Below are 16,638 nucleotides of genomic sequence, written 5' to 3' on the forward strand. Positions count from 1 at the left end.
ATCAAAATGAGATGCTAGCATTTTATCAGAAATATAACACTAAATACAATGCAATCAACCAAAATGGAAAAAAAAAAAAGACTCCTTTGTAGTTAACCAGCAGGTTTTGTGAAAAGACACTTCACAAACAATTAACAATAGGATATATAATCTTCAGTATCAGGTTATTGTGACATAGCAAGTGTTTACAAAAGAGAGACAACGCCAGAGTAACAGCACTTTAAAATAATTATAGTTTTATAATGTGACCATGTTTAAACAAACAGTGTTTGACGCTTCATTTGGCCACCTTGTCTCTACAAGATACTGTATAATACATGGCATTTACTTTTTTTTTTCCTAAATTGATAACTTGCAAAATGAACTATAAAACAAGAGCAGGTGCCAACTAGGGGTGTGCGAAACTGACAAAAAATAATATCTCGATATTTTGTGTCATTTTTTCGATAATGATAATAAACGATATTTTGCATTATTTAAAAATGTGTTCGTACAAGAAGTGCATGCTGGTAAAATATAAGACTTAAATCAGTGTTTTTGACGTTAACTTATTACTTTATTTTATTTAATCTTTATTTAACCAGGAAAAACACACTGAGATTAAAATCTCTTTTTCAAGAGTGTCCTGGGCATGACAAATGTAAATAGAAAAACTTCGGTGAGTTTTTCAAAAGCAATCGCTGATAACTTGCAAAAGTGGCAATATATAAACTCATCACATTAAAAGTTAGAAAAAATGTCATTACTGTTCTAGAAATCCTATTTATATATACACACTTTTACACACATGAACATCATTCTGTTACATGCACAAATGAGGCTTGTGGTTACAAACTATTCTGGCACAAAAAAACAAAAAGAAAAAACACAGTTACTGTTTAAACGATATCGTGTAATCACATCACAAAGTTGCGCTCACTATATCAAATTAACAGAAAGGATTATTACTAGATTTGTTTTTATAAGCACCACTGGATGTGTGAATTACTCGAGACTTTTATTTTCTCCCCAGAATGCATTTCCTCTCAGTCACATCATAACGGCACTGGTACCTATGATTTCTCACTGCTACCAATACCTACACACACTGTTTAACCCCCGGCACTGATCAGGCATTTATTACTAAATACCAAATTTAAGCCCATTTAAAGGTTGCTTGTTTGTCCGACCTCGTTTCATCCCCCTGGAGTGCACTGCAAAAAAAATATTTTATGACTTTACTATGAAGGCAGAACGTGTGTTTAGAACTTGAGCATAATGATTACAGTGAGCTGGAGGAAGAATCTGACATTTTTAAGTTTCCCTTTCTGCTTTTGTCTTTAAGCTTTGATGAATTGATGTGTTTTACGCTAAAATCAGACGTTTGATTACAGAGCACTCCAGTTAGGTTCTAGTTGAAATGAATAAACTATTGAGTTGACTGATTTACTGACATGTACCAAAGAAGGTAACAATAGACAGTTTTATTGACATTGGAACCAATGTCAGTAAGAGATAAAAGAGAAAAAAATAGCTTTGTAATAAAATAAATATAGTCCAGGTACAGTAACAGAGACACAAGAAAGTAAAGAAAAACTGTGCTTTCATTTGTTGACTTAAAAGACAGCAAACTGTTACTGCTGGAGTAATTTCTGTTTATTTAGGATGATTTCCCTAATAAATATATTTCACAACAAAATAATATTTAACAAACAGTGAATTTAAATATTGTACTACTGCTAAAAAAAAAAAACCTCACAATAATCTGTTAAAACTAATATTGCTTTTTTATGAAACATTTTATTTTGAAAATCATCCTGAATAATGGGAACGGTGTTTTTAAATTCCATGATTAAAGGCAAAAGATACATTTAAGAATCATAACAAAATTTTCCAATGAACAAAATGATGAAGCTGATATATCCTGTGGACCCCAAATGCTCTCAACAGACTTGCTTTTGTCTACAAACTCTATTGAACCTAAACAGCACTCCAAAATATAACATCTCCATTAAAGGCCTTTTCTCATACACTAGCTGCCATGGCGGTGGTAGGCCCGGTGGATTACATGAATACACACATACATTGCTTTCAATTATACACTGATATATGTTACAAATATGCAAAGTTGATTTTCATACAAGCCATAAGAACATTTTTTTCCCATATCAAATAAACAGAAATACATGAGGTCTACACATGCTGTAGAGTCTATGTACAGTAATATAAAAAAATAAACACACAAATACATACACATATCTTCTCAAAAACCACACAAAGTCCCACAAAGTGATCTCCTTTCAACAGAGTGTACATCTTTACGGGTTATTGGAGTTAAACTCATGTTACTTTAGCGTCTAGCTTCTGTAGATTTCATCAAGGATCCAATCTGCTACATATCCAGAAATGGCCCTGCAATCTCACCGTGTCGCAATTCATATTTTACCACCATTTAATAGACGTTGGAAAACAGAAATAAGATAGTAAAACACTGGAAAATCACTTACTTTAAAGTATTACTTTGAGAGTTGCGGTTGTTTCAGTTGGCTTTGGAAAACACCTCAGTTTCCTTCTTCCTTTAAACCTCTAAAATGTTATTTTGTTATGACAGCATTTTACTCACCAAATTAAGAGCGTACATCAGCAAGTGCAACAACACTGCAATTATCCTAACCATGAACACGCCTAATGTCTAAACATTTAACATTTATTCTTAAGCTAGTGAGTAAAATGTTCCCACAACTAATAGGAATCTTGACCAAATCTATAAAAATGAGACTCCAGAATGTAATAAATCAATCTTCCTTTAAAGCCGTACCTCAGACTGCTAATGAGCTTATTTTAATAACAGACTTGGCAACCGTCACTTCTTGGAAAACAGGAAAAAAAACAAAAAACAACAAAAAAAAAGAGTGAATGGTAAAGTGTGACATTAGATTTCATTATATAACCGATATGACAGTGGCAATCAACTTTCTGCTGGCACATACACAGCTCCACTTACTTCATGTTCGGCAGTTGGTAGCATCATTAAAAATCCTTAGAAAAACATGAATCGTTTGTGCCCAATTAGCTCTAGAGTCCCCTTTACAAGGTGGTTAGCATAATGGTGTGGATCAAGTAGAAATTCACAATTCATTCAAAATCTTTAACTGCAACTGACTGGGTCTGCCTGATACAGTAATGTCTTGGCTGTTGTATATTTTCCATAAAGTTTATAAAACATACAGCAGGAAAAATATCAAATAACTTTACAATTTGAATATATATATTTAATTGTATCTATAACAAAAGCAACCAATGCTTCTCCCCCCCCCCACTTTTTTAAACAAGCTCGGTCTTCTTGTCAAAGTTTTGGCCAGTAAATGTTTTAAAATCTGATTTACTACCTTCAATGTGAAGCTGCTTCACTGCAACATAACATATTCAGCAAGTGTCCTTGAAATCACATATTAGGAGACTTTAAAAATAGTTCTTGGCTTACAGTTTGAATACTACACTAAACCAAAGCAAGGGACAAATTAAATGCCAGCAAAGAGCAACAACAGTGATGCTCCCAGGCCAACCTGAGGTGGCATTATTGCTTACATAGTAAATACTGGACTCTACACGAGTCCAGTAAGGCAAAAAAATAAACTGATTTTCAACAACTGAACTATAATTCAAGTAAAAAAGAAAAAAAAAATACTTGAGATCTGAAGAGAGATGACTGTTGATGAAGTTAATACCTCAGTAAACTGTTATGAACCCTTAGCATCTCTGAGTTGGCCTGGAAGTTTAACCATTTGTTTTACTTCAAATAAAACAAACAAAACAGGTAGATGTAATGATTTCTCCTTAGCGTCTATTTCGGGTGTTCTGGAACACAAATTTCATTATATGTTTACATATAATGACAAATAAAAGTCTTCTTCTTCTTCCTGTAAAGCAGCATTAGGCTATATGATATGGGCATTAGCCAAAACTATGACAAAAAAACCGCAGGCTCGTACACAAAGCAACATGTTTAACCACTGTCATACACTATTCGATGTAATCTTTTAAGTAACTACTGTACTGTAATACCCTATACAGTTTCAGTTAGCACTTTTACAATGTTCTTCATTAGACCTGGAGAACGATACACAACTTTTGTATTTTAAATTTATTATACTAACAGTCTTCTGTATTTGGTGATTTTGTGGGGTGGGGAAAAAAAAAAAAAGGCCAGCCAAGGGCAAACTGGAAGGCCAGTTAGGCAGAAACAGTCAAAGCATTTGAAATGTACCGAAATGCTACTTGGCCCAGTGTGGCGTTCAGAAGAGGAACTATTCTGATTTATGGCAGTAAAGGTCTTTAAGGGCTTTAAGTTCTTCAATTAGTGTCTTGTTTTGGTTCTCCAGGACGGCCACTCGGTTCTCCAGACATTTAACATACTCCTTCTTCTTCCTGCGACATTCACGGGCCGCCTCTCTGTAGAAGGATAAGACACAATTTGGATTTTTGTTTCCGTCTTAATGTTTGGTTTGGTGGGAATGAGTTGGTGCCGTTATTTCTGCTACTGGACCTTGTAACCAAGTTACTTAAGCAGCAAAAACGCACCGATTTCTTTGCTAATGTTACAGTTTTTGTTGGTCCTACATCAGGCTTCTTCGTTAATGTTGAAGGGTGCCTCCACATTTGGTATAACAAATCTGTAGTGTGCCTGAGAACAACTTCAATGTGCACACTTCTCAAATGTACCCAACTCTGGGCCAAAACATACTCAGTACAGGGATTACAGTGGGGGGAATAATTATTTAATCTCCAGCTGAATTTGTAAGATTGCTCATTACAAAGAAATGAACATTCTATAATTATAATGGTAGTTACATTATTAATGGAGAGAGACAGAATATCATCCAAAAATCCAGAAAAAACAAAACAAAAACTGCAAATTGATTTGTATGTCACTGAGTGAAATAAGTATTTGATCCCCCATAACCCAGCCAGAATTCTGTGTCCCACAGATTGGCTGTGTGCCCACAGATTACAATTAGTCTCAATTCATTATATGTGTATAAAGCACACCTGTCCACATAATTTCTTCCTTTCCAACCTCTCCACCCTCGTGGGCAAGACCAAAGAGCCGTCAAAGAATGTCAGGGACAAGATTGTAGACCTGCACAAGAATGGAATGGGCTACAAGACCATCAAGGAAGAAGATTGGTGAGATGGTGCCAAACATTGGTGCAATTATGGAAGAAAGTGGACGAACTATAAAACAAGAGCAGGTGCCAACTAGGGGTGTGCGATACTGACAAAAAAAAATATCTCGATATTTTCTGTAATTTTTTTTATAACGATAATAAACGATATTTTGCATTATTTAAAAATGTGTTCGAACAAGAAGTGCATGCTGGTAAAATATGAGACTTAAATCAGTGTTTTTGACGTAAACTTATTACTTTATTTTATTTAATCTTTATTTAACCAGGAAAAACACACTGAGATTAAAATCTCTTTTTCAAGAGTGTCCTGGGCATGACAAATGTAAATAGAAAAACTTCGGCGAGTTTTCCAAAAGGAATCGGTCAATACGGAAGACTTGACAGAAGGAAAAAAACTTTTTTTAAAAAAGACTGTCGTGTTCAGGGGGATTCCCACTACATTATAGCAAAATAAATCACAGAAACTACACACCTTCATCTGATCAGAAACCCGCTTCTGGAAGACCGCTTCAGCATATTATCTGTGGCTCCAAACAGGTGAGCTCCGAGAAAGTCGCCAGGTTATGATGCAGTGATTGTAACATACCTACTTTAACTTAAAGGATATTAACATCCATCCATCATCTTCCTCTTTATCCCGCTAGTCGTGGTCACGGTGTGTTGTTTAGGCAGCTATGCTAGCGCACAGTATGGGCACTCTCAATGCGCACGTGCAGCAGCCTGTATTAAAGCATAAAGTAGTGAACGCATGGAGCCGAGGCGTTTGACTGTTGTTGTCTTTTTTCCTCATTAGCACACTCAATAATGTCAACTTGCACATCGCTAACACAGCAATTGCGATATTATTGTAGACAATATATATCGCACACCCCTGGTGCCAACTCTCGGCTGTTTTGGAGCCAGAACACTGAAGATGGGCATTGGATGGGTCTTCCACCATGACAATGACCCAAAACACACCATCAAGGAAACAAAAGAGTAGCTAAAGAAGAAGCACATCAAGGTTAAGGAGTGGACTAGCCAGTCTCCAGACCTCAATCCTACAGAAAATCTGTGGAGAGAGCTGAAGCTTCGCGTTTCCAAGCAGCAGCCAAGAAATCTAAAGGATTTACAGAGTTTCTGTAAAGAGGAGTGGACCAAAATCCCCGCTGAGATGTGTGCAAACCTGGTGACCAACTACAAGAAACGTCGTACAGCTGTGCTCGCAAACAAGTTTCTCCACCAAGTACTAAGTCGTGTTTTGCTTGGGGATCAAATACTTTCTGTACTCAATGATATGCAAACCAATTTATAACTTTTATATAATGTGTTTTTTCAGGATTTTGGGTTGATATTCTGTCTCTCTCACTCTCCATTAAGATGAAATTACCATAAAAATTAGAGCCTGTTAAGCATTCAGCAGGGGATCAAAAAATTATTACCCCCACCGTATATGTAAAGCACCATTACTTTATTATAAAGCACACTGTGAATCCTAATTGCGGCAGTGGGGGAAATATATTTTAGGAAACTGCAAAGACATTACTGACAGAAAAACAAAACAAAACAAAAACATTCATTCCTCCTCTGTTTATACCTGTTCTTCATGAGGCGAACCTCTCGTTTTCTGGTGACCTCCTCAGTGGCACCCTGGGTAGGGAGAGCAGGGGATGAAGCCATGACCACCCCGGGGGCAATGGTGCTGGCAGGGGCTGCTCGGATCTGATAAGCTTGGACATCACCTGAGGCAGCTAAAAGGCCAATTTGGCAGAAAGCAAATGTTTAATGGCTATTTGTTTTTGCCTTTGCTGCCAACAGCAGAAAAGATTATTGATTAGGAAGAACTATTTTCTCCAAGAATGGCTGCATTCATAGCTAACAGACTGACAGTCTTACCTTGGACCACCACTTGGTTACTAGGAACAAGTATCTGCTGGCCGTCGCTGGTCTGTGCATACTGCAGTATGGTGGCACCAGGCTGGGCTGCTGCTGCAGCAGCATTGGTCATTGTCAGAGTCTGAAGGCCCTGGACTCCATCTGTACCATTATTGGCCAGCTGAATGGCTCCACCCTGTGTGATTGCAACTATGTGTTCAGAGAGAGGGACAGATGACAGAATAGAACAAAAGGAAAGAAAAAAGGAAAAAAAAATACATTAGAAATTTGTTTCATTTTTATTGTGGTACTGCCATCTTAAAATTTGAACTTGGGGTAGGAAGCCATAACAAGAAAAGACAGCCTAAGGTGGCTCCTCAGCATTCCCATGAAGAAACATTCTGATGAACATGTTGTCAACTTGTGTTTGTTTCTTTTAGTGCCTTATGCTTATCCAGACACGAAGCTTCAAACTGTGTTTCAGTGATGAACCCGCTCATACTGTTACACATCTTGTGGACTGCACAAAAAATAAATATTAATCAAAATAGCTCAGCTCTCCTTTCATTCTCTATGTGATGAACATACACTGCTCAAAAAAAAAAAAAAGAGGAAGGAACACTATTTATTCAGAGTTTAGCATCAAGTCGGTTAAATTCTGGGGTACTGACCTGGTCAGTTAAGTAGCAAAGGGGGTTGTTCATCAGTTTCAGTTGCTTTGGTGTTAGTGAAATTAACAGTCAGGCCTGCATTCAAGCACATATGGGTCACACAAACTACTGAGTACCACTGTGAGTTGCTGTTATGAAATTTCGAGAAAATGGACTAGTCTGCTGGATTGTTTTTCACTTTGATTTTTTTGGGTGTCTTTGAATTCAGCCTTCTGTAGGTTGATAATTTTAATTTCCATCAAACAATGTGGCATCCTCTCAGTCCTAACACATTAACCCAGTTCATAGCAGTGTAGATATCTACCATGCTTTTTTTCCAAGTGAGATCTGATGTGTTTTCAGAAGTGTTCCTTTAAATTTTTTGAGCAGCGTATTTGTATCTTTTTAGGCCTGGATTTGTATACAAGTGCAAACTATTCTACTTTCTTTAGCAGTCTGTCATTTAAAAATGCTTTAAACTCTACTGAAAACAACAATATATTGTAGTGTTAGTGTGTTAGCTTTAGTTAGTCTCCCTCAATATGTTTACCTTTTATTTTAACTAATTTGTGCAGTGGTACCAAGTTTTTGGATAATTGGGCAGGCATTTTAAAGCATTACATGAAGTAATACAACTACAAGGTTATCGCTACCTGCTTAAAGAAGAATCAGCTGTGAGCATATGACATAGGTTGACCAAAACACGGAGTTCAACAGTGGTAAAGTTTTTAAAATTCAATTCTAATTAAACCTACACCCATGGCTACAGCCCCATCAAACCACCTGTCACCTACTGTATTGGCCGCTGCTGGTCTGGTAGATGGGTGTAGGGACAGTAACAGTGGTGATTGCGGGTGTGACGGCAGCAGCGGATGAGTCCTCCTCAGCCTTTTCTTCCTCGATACGAGGGACAGCAGGTGCATCGGATGAAAGGTCATTCAGAATTTTCCTGTTGGGACGAGCATACATGGATTTACTGTCAATCCTAGTTATCCATATAAACTAGTACATCAGCTTCCGCATGGGAGTTCAGTCAGGGCAAGCAAGACAGGCAGTGCTTGCCCTGTGAAATCTAAAAATCAATTACCAAAGGGAAAGTGATCTCTCTCCCAACACCTCAAACAGTGCTCTGTCCCATTAATGGGACATGGGCAAGCTGAGGGGAAAACACTTTGTGGATGAACCTGTGACGGGAGACCACTGTGTTAGACAAGCTACTCCTCACGCAGCTTTCACTGCTCTGAGACCAGTTACGTATCTTCACATTATTATACACATCCACAAATGCATGTGGAAATAGAGGTAAAAGAAGAACGTAAAGAAGCAAATTACTCTGTGATTTCAGTTTTCTCTTGCTAGCTCTCTTGAGCTAAGCTTGGAGAAACTTTTGAATACTCATTTAGCATGCCTTCTCAGAGAAGATTTGGATCATGAAGATGGGACAACACCACCTACTGTGCCAGATCTGACAAAACATGCAAGTTCAACAAGTGCAGGCAGCTCAGCATTTTCAGATTAACATGAGCATTAACAATATGTGCTAATTATAATCAACTGTTTTGCTAAATACAAATTTTAAATCCCCTGCAGATACTGACAGCAAACCATGTCACACATTTCTGAGCCTTTTAATTCAGCTGCCGTTTTTGTTATTCATATATTTTAATGTATTTTTCTAAATCAGAGTACAGGCCAGCAGAATAAGTACTTTTACTTTTGAGGCTTTAAATTGTCTCTGCTTTTCTTTCTGTAAAAGTGACTGAACCTTAGTATATCCATCACCTTTTGGTGACCACCTCTCATTGCACTCACACAGCGATGACCATCTCACTACGGTATGCTCATTATTTTTTATTGTCATTAACAAACATCTGAAATTCACAAAGCCAAAACAAAAGGGTTTCACACTCAGCTGACAGGTTTTCCTCCCCCACGTTTTTGACTCATCTGTGAAATAACACCGTCTTGAAAGTCACACAAATTTACCTGTATGAGGGACGCCGTGACAGAATCTCTCTGCGCTTCTGAGAGTCAGTCACGCTGTCGACTGACTCCTGTGAATCCTCACTTTCTGCTATAGTGGAGATCTGGAGCATCAATCAAAAGAACAAGACATTAATCGAACCATCTCTGCTTAATGTTCTTGTGCTAAGGCTGAAAAAGAAAAACTGAACGGACTGTAATGTTCACGCTTCACCTGTACAGCTTGGACCTGTGGGGACTGGATTACAGATGGCTGTGCAGCCTGGATCACACCATGGACCTGAACCGTCTGTCCGTTGGGAAGCTGTACCAGCGTTACCGTGGGGCCTGTTGCTGAGGCATGTCCTGTTGCCATGGATACCTAAAATTCAGAGGTGATGTGTCATATGCATTTTAACACCCTTCATACAGCACCTTTTTCCTTTCTTTTTGAAAAATAATTAAATTCAGCCAAACTTGCTGAGCTCGACCTGGGCACTGAATGCACTGAAAGCAGTGAAAATGGTATCAGCCTCGTTTGGTACCTGCGCCAAAGTAGCGATCTGTGCTGGGGTGATCTGCTGGTTCTCCGCCTCAGTCACAGCAGTCTCTGCCCCCTGCTGAACCTCTGCTGCTGACTCCATCTTCATTGGCTGAGCTGAGGATGAAGATTTAAATTAAGCTGTTAAAATTGCACTTTTGGGGAGCTGAAGCTACTGAATCTCTGGGAAAAGGCTCATCACTGAATTATGCACCCCAATATCAAGACAATAAATATATCCTGATATTGTCCTGTCCCATTTAAAGCATAGTACCTAGTTGTACTATGCTTGACTCCTACCCATGGAAACACTGTGAATGAAACCTCAAACACCGAGCCAACTGCACATCCTAAACAGTTTGTGTCAAATAAAAAAGCTATCTCCATTGTTTGAATACATTTTTGGCTTTAGTAAAGACAATATCCAACAAAAAGAAGAAAACAAAAAATTGCAGAAAAAGTAGTTTCAGTGACCAAAGGTAAGGCCACCAATCTGCTACAACACATTACCAAAAAAGCAAATCAAAAAACAGTACAAACCTTTGAGGTGCAAGAACAAAAATAATCATTTATTAACTGTAATCAAGTTAAAATGTCTGTGATTTTTGATTTGAAGTCATATCGCCCAGCATGAAGATGAATTGTCCTACAGAGTCATAGTTTATAAGTTACTAAAGATTACTGAGGGGCTTATGCATTGCCCAACTAAGAAAACTCTTGACCTCAAGCATTACATGTCACTGGATGCACTGGCAAATCTCTGGGGGTGTACCAGAATATTTCATCATGCTGACAGCCATCCCCTTGGTAGGTTTATTTATACTGTGTCAGCTTGTCCTCCTGACATTACTCTGAAAAAAACCCCCATGGACAGCACTGCTTCTCAACAAGGCCTTGCTCTCCTGGCGGAGGCACAGCACATTTGTGTGGGACAAAGGGAGACACGTCAGCGATGCTGAGAGGTACGTAGTCTAAAATGTTCAAATCTAACTTCAAAATAAAAATACAACAAATTGTGCATGTTACCAGATTGCCATTTAGCATGTACAGGCTAAATATACTATATTTCCAAATCTCTTCCTAAGAAAATTAAATAGGGATAGAAAGATGCTTAAGTACGCTCTCCTGTAATCTCTTTTATTTCACTCTTATTTCAGCTGCTCTTCTGTCTGGTAACAGTTTTTGAGTTTCAGTTTACATGCATCCATAGATTGGTATACCTTTTTAAAATTTTACTCATATCTAACAATTATAGCAATTTTTATCCAACTGTGACACGTAACTGTCACTTCTCACCATATTTTATCCCTGTGCAAAACAGAAAAATTATTTTTTAAAAAAAGGACAAAAACTCTTTTTCTCAGAATATACTACAGCTTCATTTTCTTTCCATTATATGCAATAAAATCTGCAACACTTGTGACTTTGTGGTGACTTGTAACGTTCCCTAATGACTTTGGCATTAAACGGGCTGACCTCCTTCTTCCAACTATAATAAAGTCTTTCCTTCATATGCATTAGGAAAAAGCCAGACTTTAGAAAAGCACATGTGAGACACTGTCTCAAGATAAGGGACATGGAGGACAAGAAATAAAAATGCTGTGCAGGCCCACATAAAGAGGACCATCTGGTCACCCTAGATACAAATCCCATGATGACAAGAGTCTAATTATATCAAATCAAAGGTTAGGTTTTTCTTTGAGATCTTCAAGTTTCACTCAGTTCCTTGCAATTCAGATTAGATTATTAGAGTTTGACCAACAGCTTAATTTTGCTGCTGATGCCATCTTATAGGGAATGAAAAAAAAAGAAAGATTAACTGACTGAGCAAAGAGGTCAAAAACTAAATTTAAAATACTTCCAATTGAGTGAATCACACTGGATACACTTGATACTAGATCAGGCATCTAGATTCTGTTTTCACTGTTGACTGCACGGTCGTGTTTTGATAAAGGTGTCCTTACAAATATTTATCAGAGAAAAAAAACTTAAATATGTTGTGTGAACATGCAATCAGCTAATTAACATAAAAAGAGAAATACTTCTAGGGTAAGATTTCAGGTGGACACCTGTGTGTGTCCCCACCTCATCCCCAATAATAAAGACAGACAAGTTACTTTTATTTTGTAAAAGAAAATAATTCGTTTTTTTTTAATGAAATAAAATGTTTAATGACATAGATGGTGATTTCCTAGATTCACTGACTAAAAGCTCACACTTATCACACCCCTGCTCCAAACCGAAAGTCCTCACATTAATAACGATGATCATAAAGGAGCTTTGGAGACGTGATCCCCGCCTGACTTCAGGCGATGCAGTGAGTGTTGATCTGGGACGTGTTGTTCTTTGAGCTCCGTGATCTCACACAGTGCGTAGCTTCTCTCCGCTGCATGATTGGCTTTACACATTTCTCCCTCTGCTTTTCAAAAATCACTCGGATGCTCCGTGTGTGACAGCAGCGCCACATGGCCGGGCAACGCCCCCTCAACGCACACCGATCACATCCCAGGAGATGTGACACTATTAAAAACTAATAAGACCGCAGACACGCAGTGTGTGTCTGTTAAATGCACAGGCCCGTGGTTATGTTTTTAACGTGCAACCAAACGCTGCGGCCTGCAATGCCAGATTTCTGTCTGCACATCAACGCAAACTTGGAGCATAATCACTAACCACGAGAGAGTGTCGATCCAAACCGGCAATCGCATTAAAATAATTATAAAAAACTGATCGAGTAACCGAGAGAAATGCAAATATCGCACCTAGTATTTTCAGTGCGCCTTTAAGGGGGGAAAAGCGCGCAAATCTTTGCGCAGAAAGCGCAGTCAGTTATAGCATCATTTAACAACTGAGCGCATTAATAAAGCTAAAGTCCAACCACAGTTCCTGGTGTCTTAACACACTTCCAGTCCTGGTTCACTATCAAAGCCACACGTTTGCTCCGTTCCTTCCAAACAGCCGCAGACTCCCCTCCCTCCATCCTGCTACAAACACACCGCGGCGCCATGATCTCTTTGTTTCCTTCGGGCCGAACCCGACCAGACCGACACTTTTTACAGCAGTGTCCCGTCTCTGTGAGCCCCGGACATCGCTTCGTCCTTACCGATACAGTCTCCTTTCGTCACTCCCGGGCCTCCGGTGCTCCACTTTTATTCTGGCCGACACGTAAGAGCCCGCGTCAGGCTACACCTCCGCCGCGTCACCGGGAACAACAACACGGAGATTGGAGAAGGACGAGAAAGCAGATGGCGACGCTGACCGGAAATGAACGAAGTGCGGACGGAAAAGCCCGGAAAATACCGAGGAAAGACGGATCGTAACGACACCCTCATGCCCCGTGAAACGTTTGGCAAAATGACATTTCACAATAAGCGGTTTATGTGCAATTTTGTAATTATGTAACAAAAACAATAACAATCTGTGAGCTAAATCTGGTAGTCACAAACCACTTTTTAATTGTTAATGACTGCTGTTAAGAACTGCTGATTTTATGAGAATAAAGTGAAAAACAGGGATGATATTTTTAGGAAACGCTGCAGTTATTACCATGCATACAGCACAATATGTGACAAGTGGGACTTACAGACCAAAGAGATCATAGAGACAAATTAATGTTCAAGTTTTCTTGCTAAATTAAAATCCAGCCAAAAAATCTAAGGAAATATCATATATTTCAAGCATATTCAATATAAATATGTATTGCATACTCTTATTGCTGATACTGTGTGAATTATAGGCTTACTGTTTGTTTTTTTCAGGTCTGCAGAAAATAAAACATTTTGCATAATTTGTAAAAATTCTGAAAATCACTCCTGTGATCTGGGGTAGATACAAGCCATAAACTAGAGAGTTGTTGATGGGAGTGAAAGCAGTGATAAAGGGATTAACGTCATTAGCCTTAAAACAGCTCAATGAAAGTCCACAGGATACAGAGAAAGAAGAGAAATGTGACCCTGGGCCAGTTTGCAAAACTTTCCCTCTGAATTCAGCTTCCTGCAGACAGGAAGAATACAGCAGTAGATAAGACACAAAAACAGAGATAAACATGGTCATTATAATAAGAACTCGACCTGCTATATTGTTCACAGTTGTGTCCCCACGAGAGCTGAAGCAGAGGCCAGTTAGAGCAGAAAAGCCTGTGCGGTTTTGTTCTGTCCCGAGGGCTAGGAGGGATGGTTCCTTCTGTGGCCACTAGGTGGCGCTTATTCTGTGTGTGTATTATTATTATCACCATCATTGCTTATCTTCTGTAGCCCATGGGCAGCCATACAGTATTTGTTTTTCCCCTTGCACTTTTGATAGAGAGCACATTGTGGATTCAAGTAGACAAAGTATCTGCAATCATCAGGCTTTAAAAAGCTGGAAATACACACGGAAAATGTTTGTTAAAGGGGGTTTAATGTGCTCATTATTGCTGTTATTTGCTTCTTTCATTTCAGTTTTACCCCATTCTCATGCTGTCAGTCTAAACGGTGGTGCTTAATAAATGATACAGAGACTACACTGTGTGGAAGGAGTTATCTGTCTGCTTAGTGAAGGAAGGGGATTCATTAATGAGGGTAGAACAGGTTTATTCCCTCAGAAAGCCAAACAGCTGGTGACCGAAGCAAATGTATACTGGTTGATGCAAAGACTTCCATAGAATGCAAACAGTGTTAGCTGAAAATAATAAGAATTCAGGCTGCTGTTTTTCACCATGTCTAAGAATTGAGAGTGATGGAGAAAGCAGAAGGCAAGAAGACTGAATGATTTTAACAACATTCAAATTGACTTGTCTTCATTATTGCAGAGTATGCAATAGACTGATTAGTTAACCAACTGTCAACTAGATTGCAGAACAATCTATTGAGGTGTTTAAAAGTTCTTTCATTTTTAGTCCATATATGATTGGATTAAAAAGGGGATTATATGTTACTACTTTTAAAGTCATTATTAAATGCACAGTCTTTGGAACATTAGACTCCAGGCCTGATATGATATCACTTGCACACAAACACAAATAGCTGATCAAAACTATCAAGTGGGGTAAACAGGTCTGTGCAGCTTTTCTCCTGACTTATTTACAACTTCAATATGATATTACAAGTATCCTGGCATATGTAAAAATAAAATACGAAAGCCACAGGGAGAATTGCAACATTAAAGATTATAACCATAAGTACAAGTTTTGATTCCAATTGCACACACAGAAATTTGTAAATTGTGTTAGTGCAAAAAAAGTCCATCAAAGGTAAAGCTACAGATTTTTGTTTTTTGGGACATTAATATAGCTCTCACTGCAACCTGAGAAGAGGGCACAATCCAAGCTAATGCCAACAAAATACTAATAGTGGTTTGTCTCATGATAATTGGATACTGCAAAGGTTTGCATAGACACATATCTATCATAGGCCATGACTAACAATGGTAAAAATTCTGACCCACACAGAGAGTAATACAGAGAAAACTGAAAGACAAGCAGAATATGATATGATCTGTCTTTCAGATAAAAAGTTGATCAAAAGCTTTGGGTAAATAACAGTGCTCAACATAACAGAGTTCAATAACAAAGCTGCAATAAAAATGTACATTAGGCTCATGAAGGCTTTTTGTAACCACAGTGAGGAATACAATGGTGGAATTACAGCAGAGAATTAGAATATATACAGTAAACATGATCACAAAATAAAGATATCTGTATTTGTACACTTGGACAAAACCATCAAGAGTTATATGTTACATTTAATTCAAGCTCCGTTAATGTTACCATATTAAAGAATCAAAAGGGATATGACATAACAAGGAAATGAGAGAAAACAGAAGGTGAACACCAACCTTATCCTGACCTGCACAGAAATGGAATTCAGAGAGTCAATGATTTGACTTCTTGAACTCTGTTCATAAAACTGCTTCACCCTCTGTGGTCCTCATCTCTAACTTCACCCTAACTTTCCACCAAGAGCAATATGTTAGCTAAGACTCTAGAGTACAGTCCTGTGCTGAACTGTTTCCCTAATACCACCCACACTGTTTCTTTTCTGATTACTACAATGTTATTTATTCTATTTGCACTCACACAATGACCTTCTATTTATTTAGTAAGAATTTTTTCATCCACCTGGTAAAAGATGCCAATCTTTTGCAGCGAATGATTTGTGGTGGGTTACAGGGCACGCTCACACCAATGACTGTATAAAACATGTTTTCTACTGTCATTAGTGCCCACAGACAAATCACTGTATATGTCCACCCTTTATGCTGAACACACTTGTTTTTATATTCGAGTGAATTTGTAGTAATTCCAAAATTAACTGATAAAAAAATATATAAAGGCTAAAATACCATATTATATAGAGTACAAGTCAAAAGTTTGAACCAACTGGTACTGTACTGTCAGTGAAAGCTGCAGCTTTTTTAATTGGCAAAGTTAAAGACAAAAAGTGAAAAGGGATTAACTATCCATGTAATTACTATTATTATTGTG

General features: G+C 38.2%; 1 protein-coding gene across 1 annotated transcript; it reads right to left on the reverse strand.

Annotated features, from left to right (window-relative positions):
• Positions 1–630: 630 nt before the first annotated feature.
• Positions 631–13,432, reverse strand: creb1b (cAMP responsive element binding protein 1b). The gene is made up of 8 exons (XM_030758502.1): positions 13,279–13,432; positions 10,180–10,292; positions 9,870–10,016; positions 9,659–9,759; positions 8,467–8,621; positions 7,044–7,232; positions 6,745–6,898; positions 631–4,431 (listed from the first exon to the last, which is right to left on the reverse strand). Exons 2-8 carry the CDS (start codon positions 10,282–10,284, stop codon positions 4,287–4,289), a joined length of 996 nt encoding a protein of 331 aa, XP_030614362.1. The 5' UTR covers positions 10,285–10,292; positions 13,279–13,432; the 3' UTR covers positions 631–4,286.
• Between the last annotated feature and the right edge of the window lie 3,206 nt (positions 13,433–16,638).

The sequence above is a fragment of the Archocentrus centrarchus genome, chromosome 21 (assembly GCF_007364275.1).
Source record: "Archocentrus centrarchus isolate MPI-CPG fArcCen1 chromosome 21, fArcCen1, whole genome shotgun sequence".
NCBI classification, from domain to species: domain Eukaryota; kingdom Metazoa; phylum Chordata; class Actinopteri; order Cichliformes; family Cichlidae; genus Archocentrus; species Archocentrus centrarchus.

What these genes read in the sequence shown, in the direction of transcription:
- creb1b (XM_030758502.1), bottom strand. Translation starts at nt 10,284, where the DNA reads ATGAAGATGGAGTCAGCAGCAGAGGTTCAGCAGGGGGCAGAGACTGCT. An exon ending in AGATCGCTACTTTGGCGCAG is followed by an intron (nt 10,017 to 10,179) that starts GTACCAAACGAG and finishes TCTGAATTTTAG; the next exon opens with GTATCCATGGCAACAGGACA. An exon ending in GACCAGCAGCGGCCAATACA is followed by an intron (nt 7,233 to 8,466) that starts GTAGGTGACAGG and finishes CTGAACACATAG; the next exon opens with TTGCAATCACACAGGGTGGA.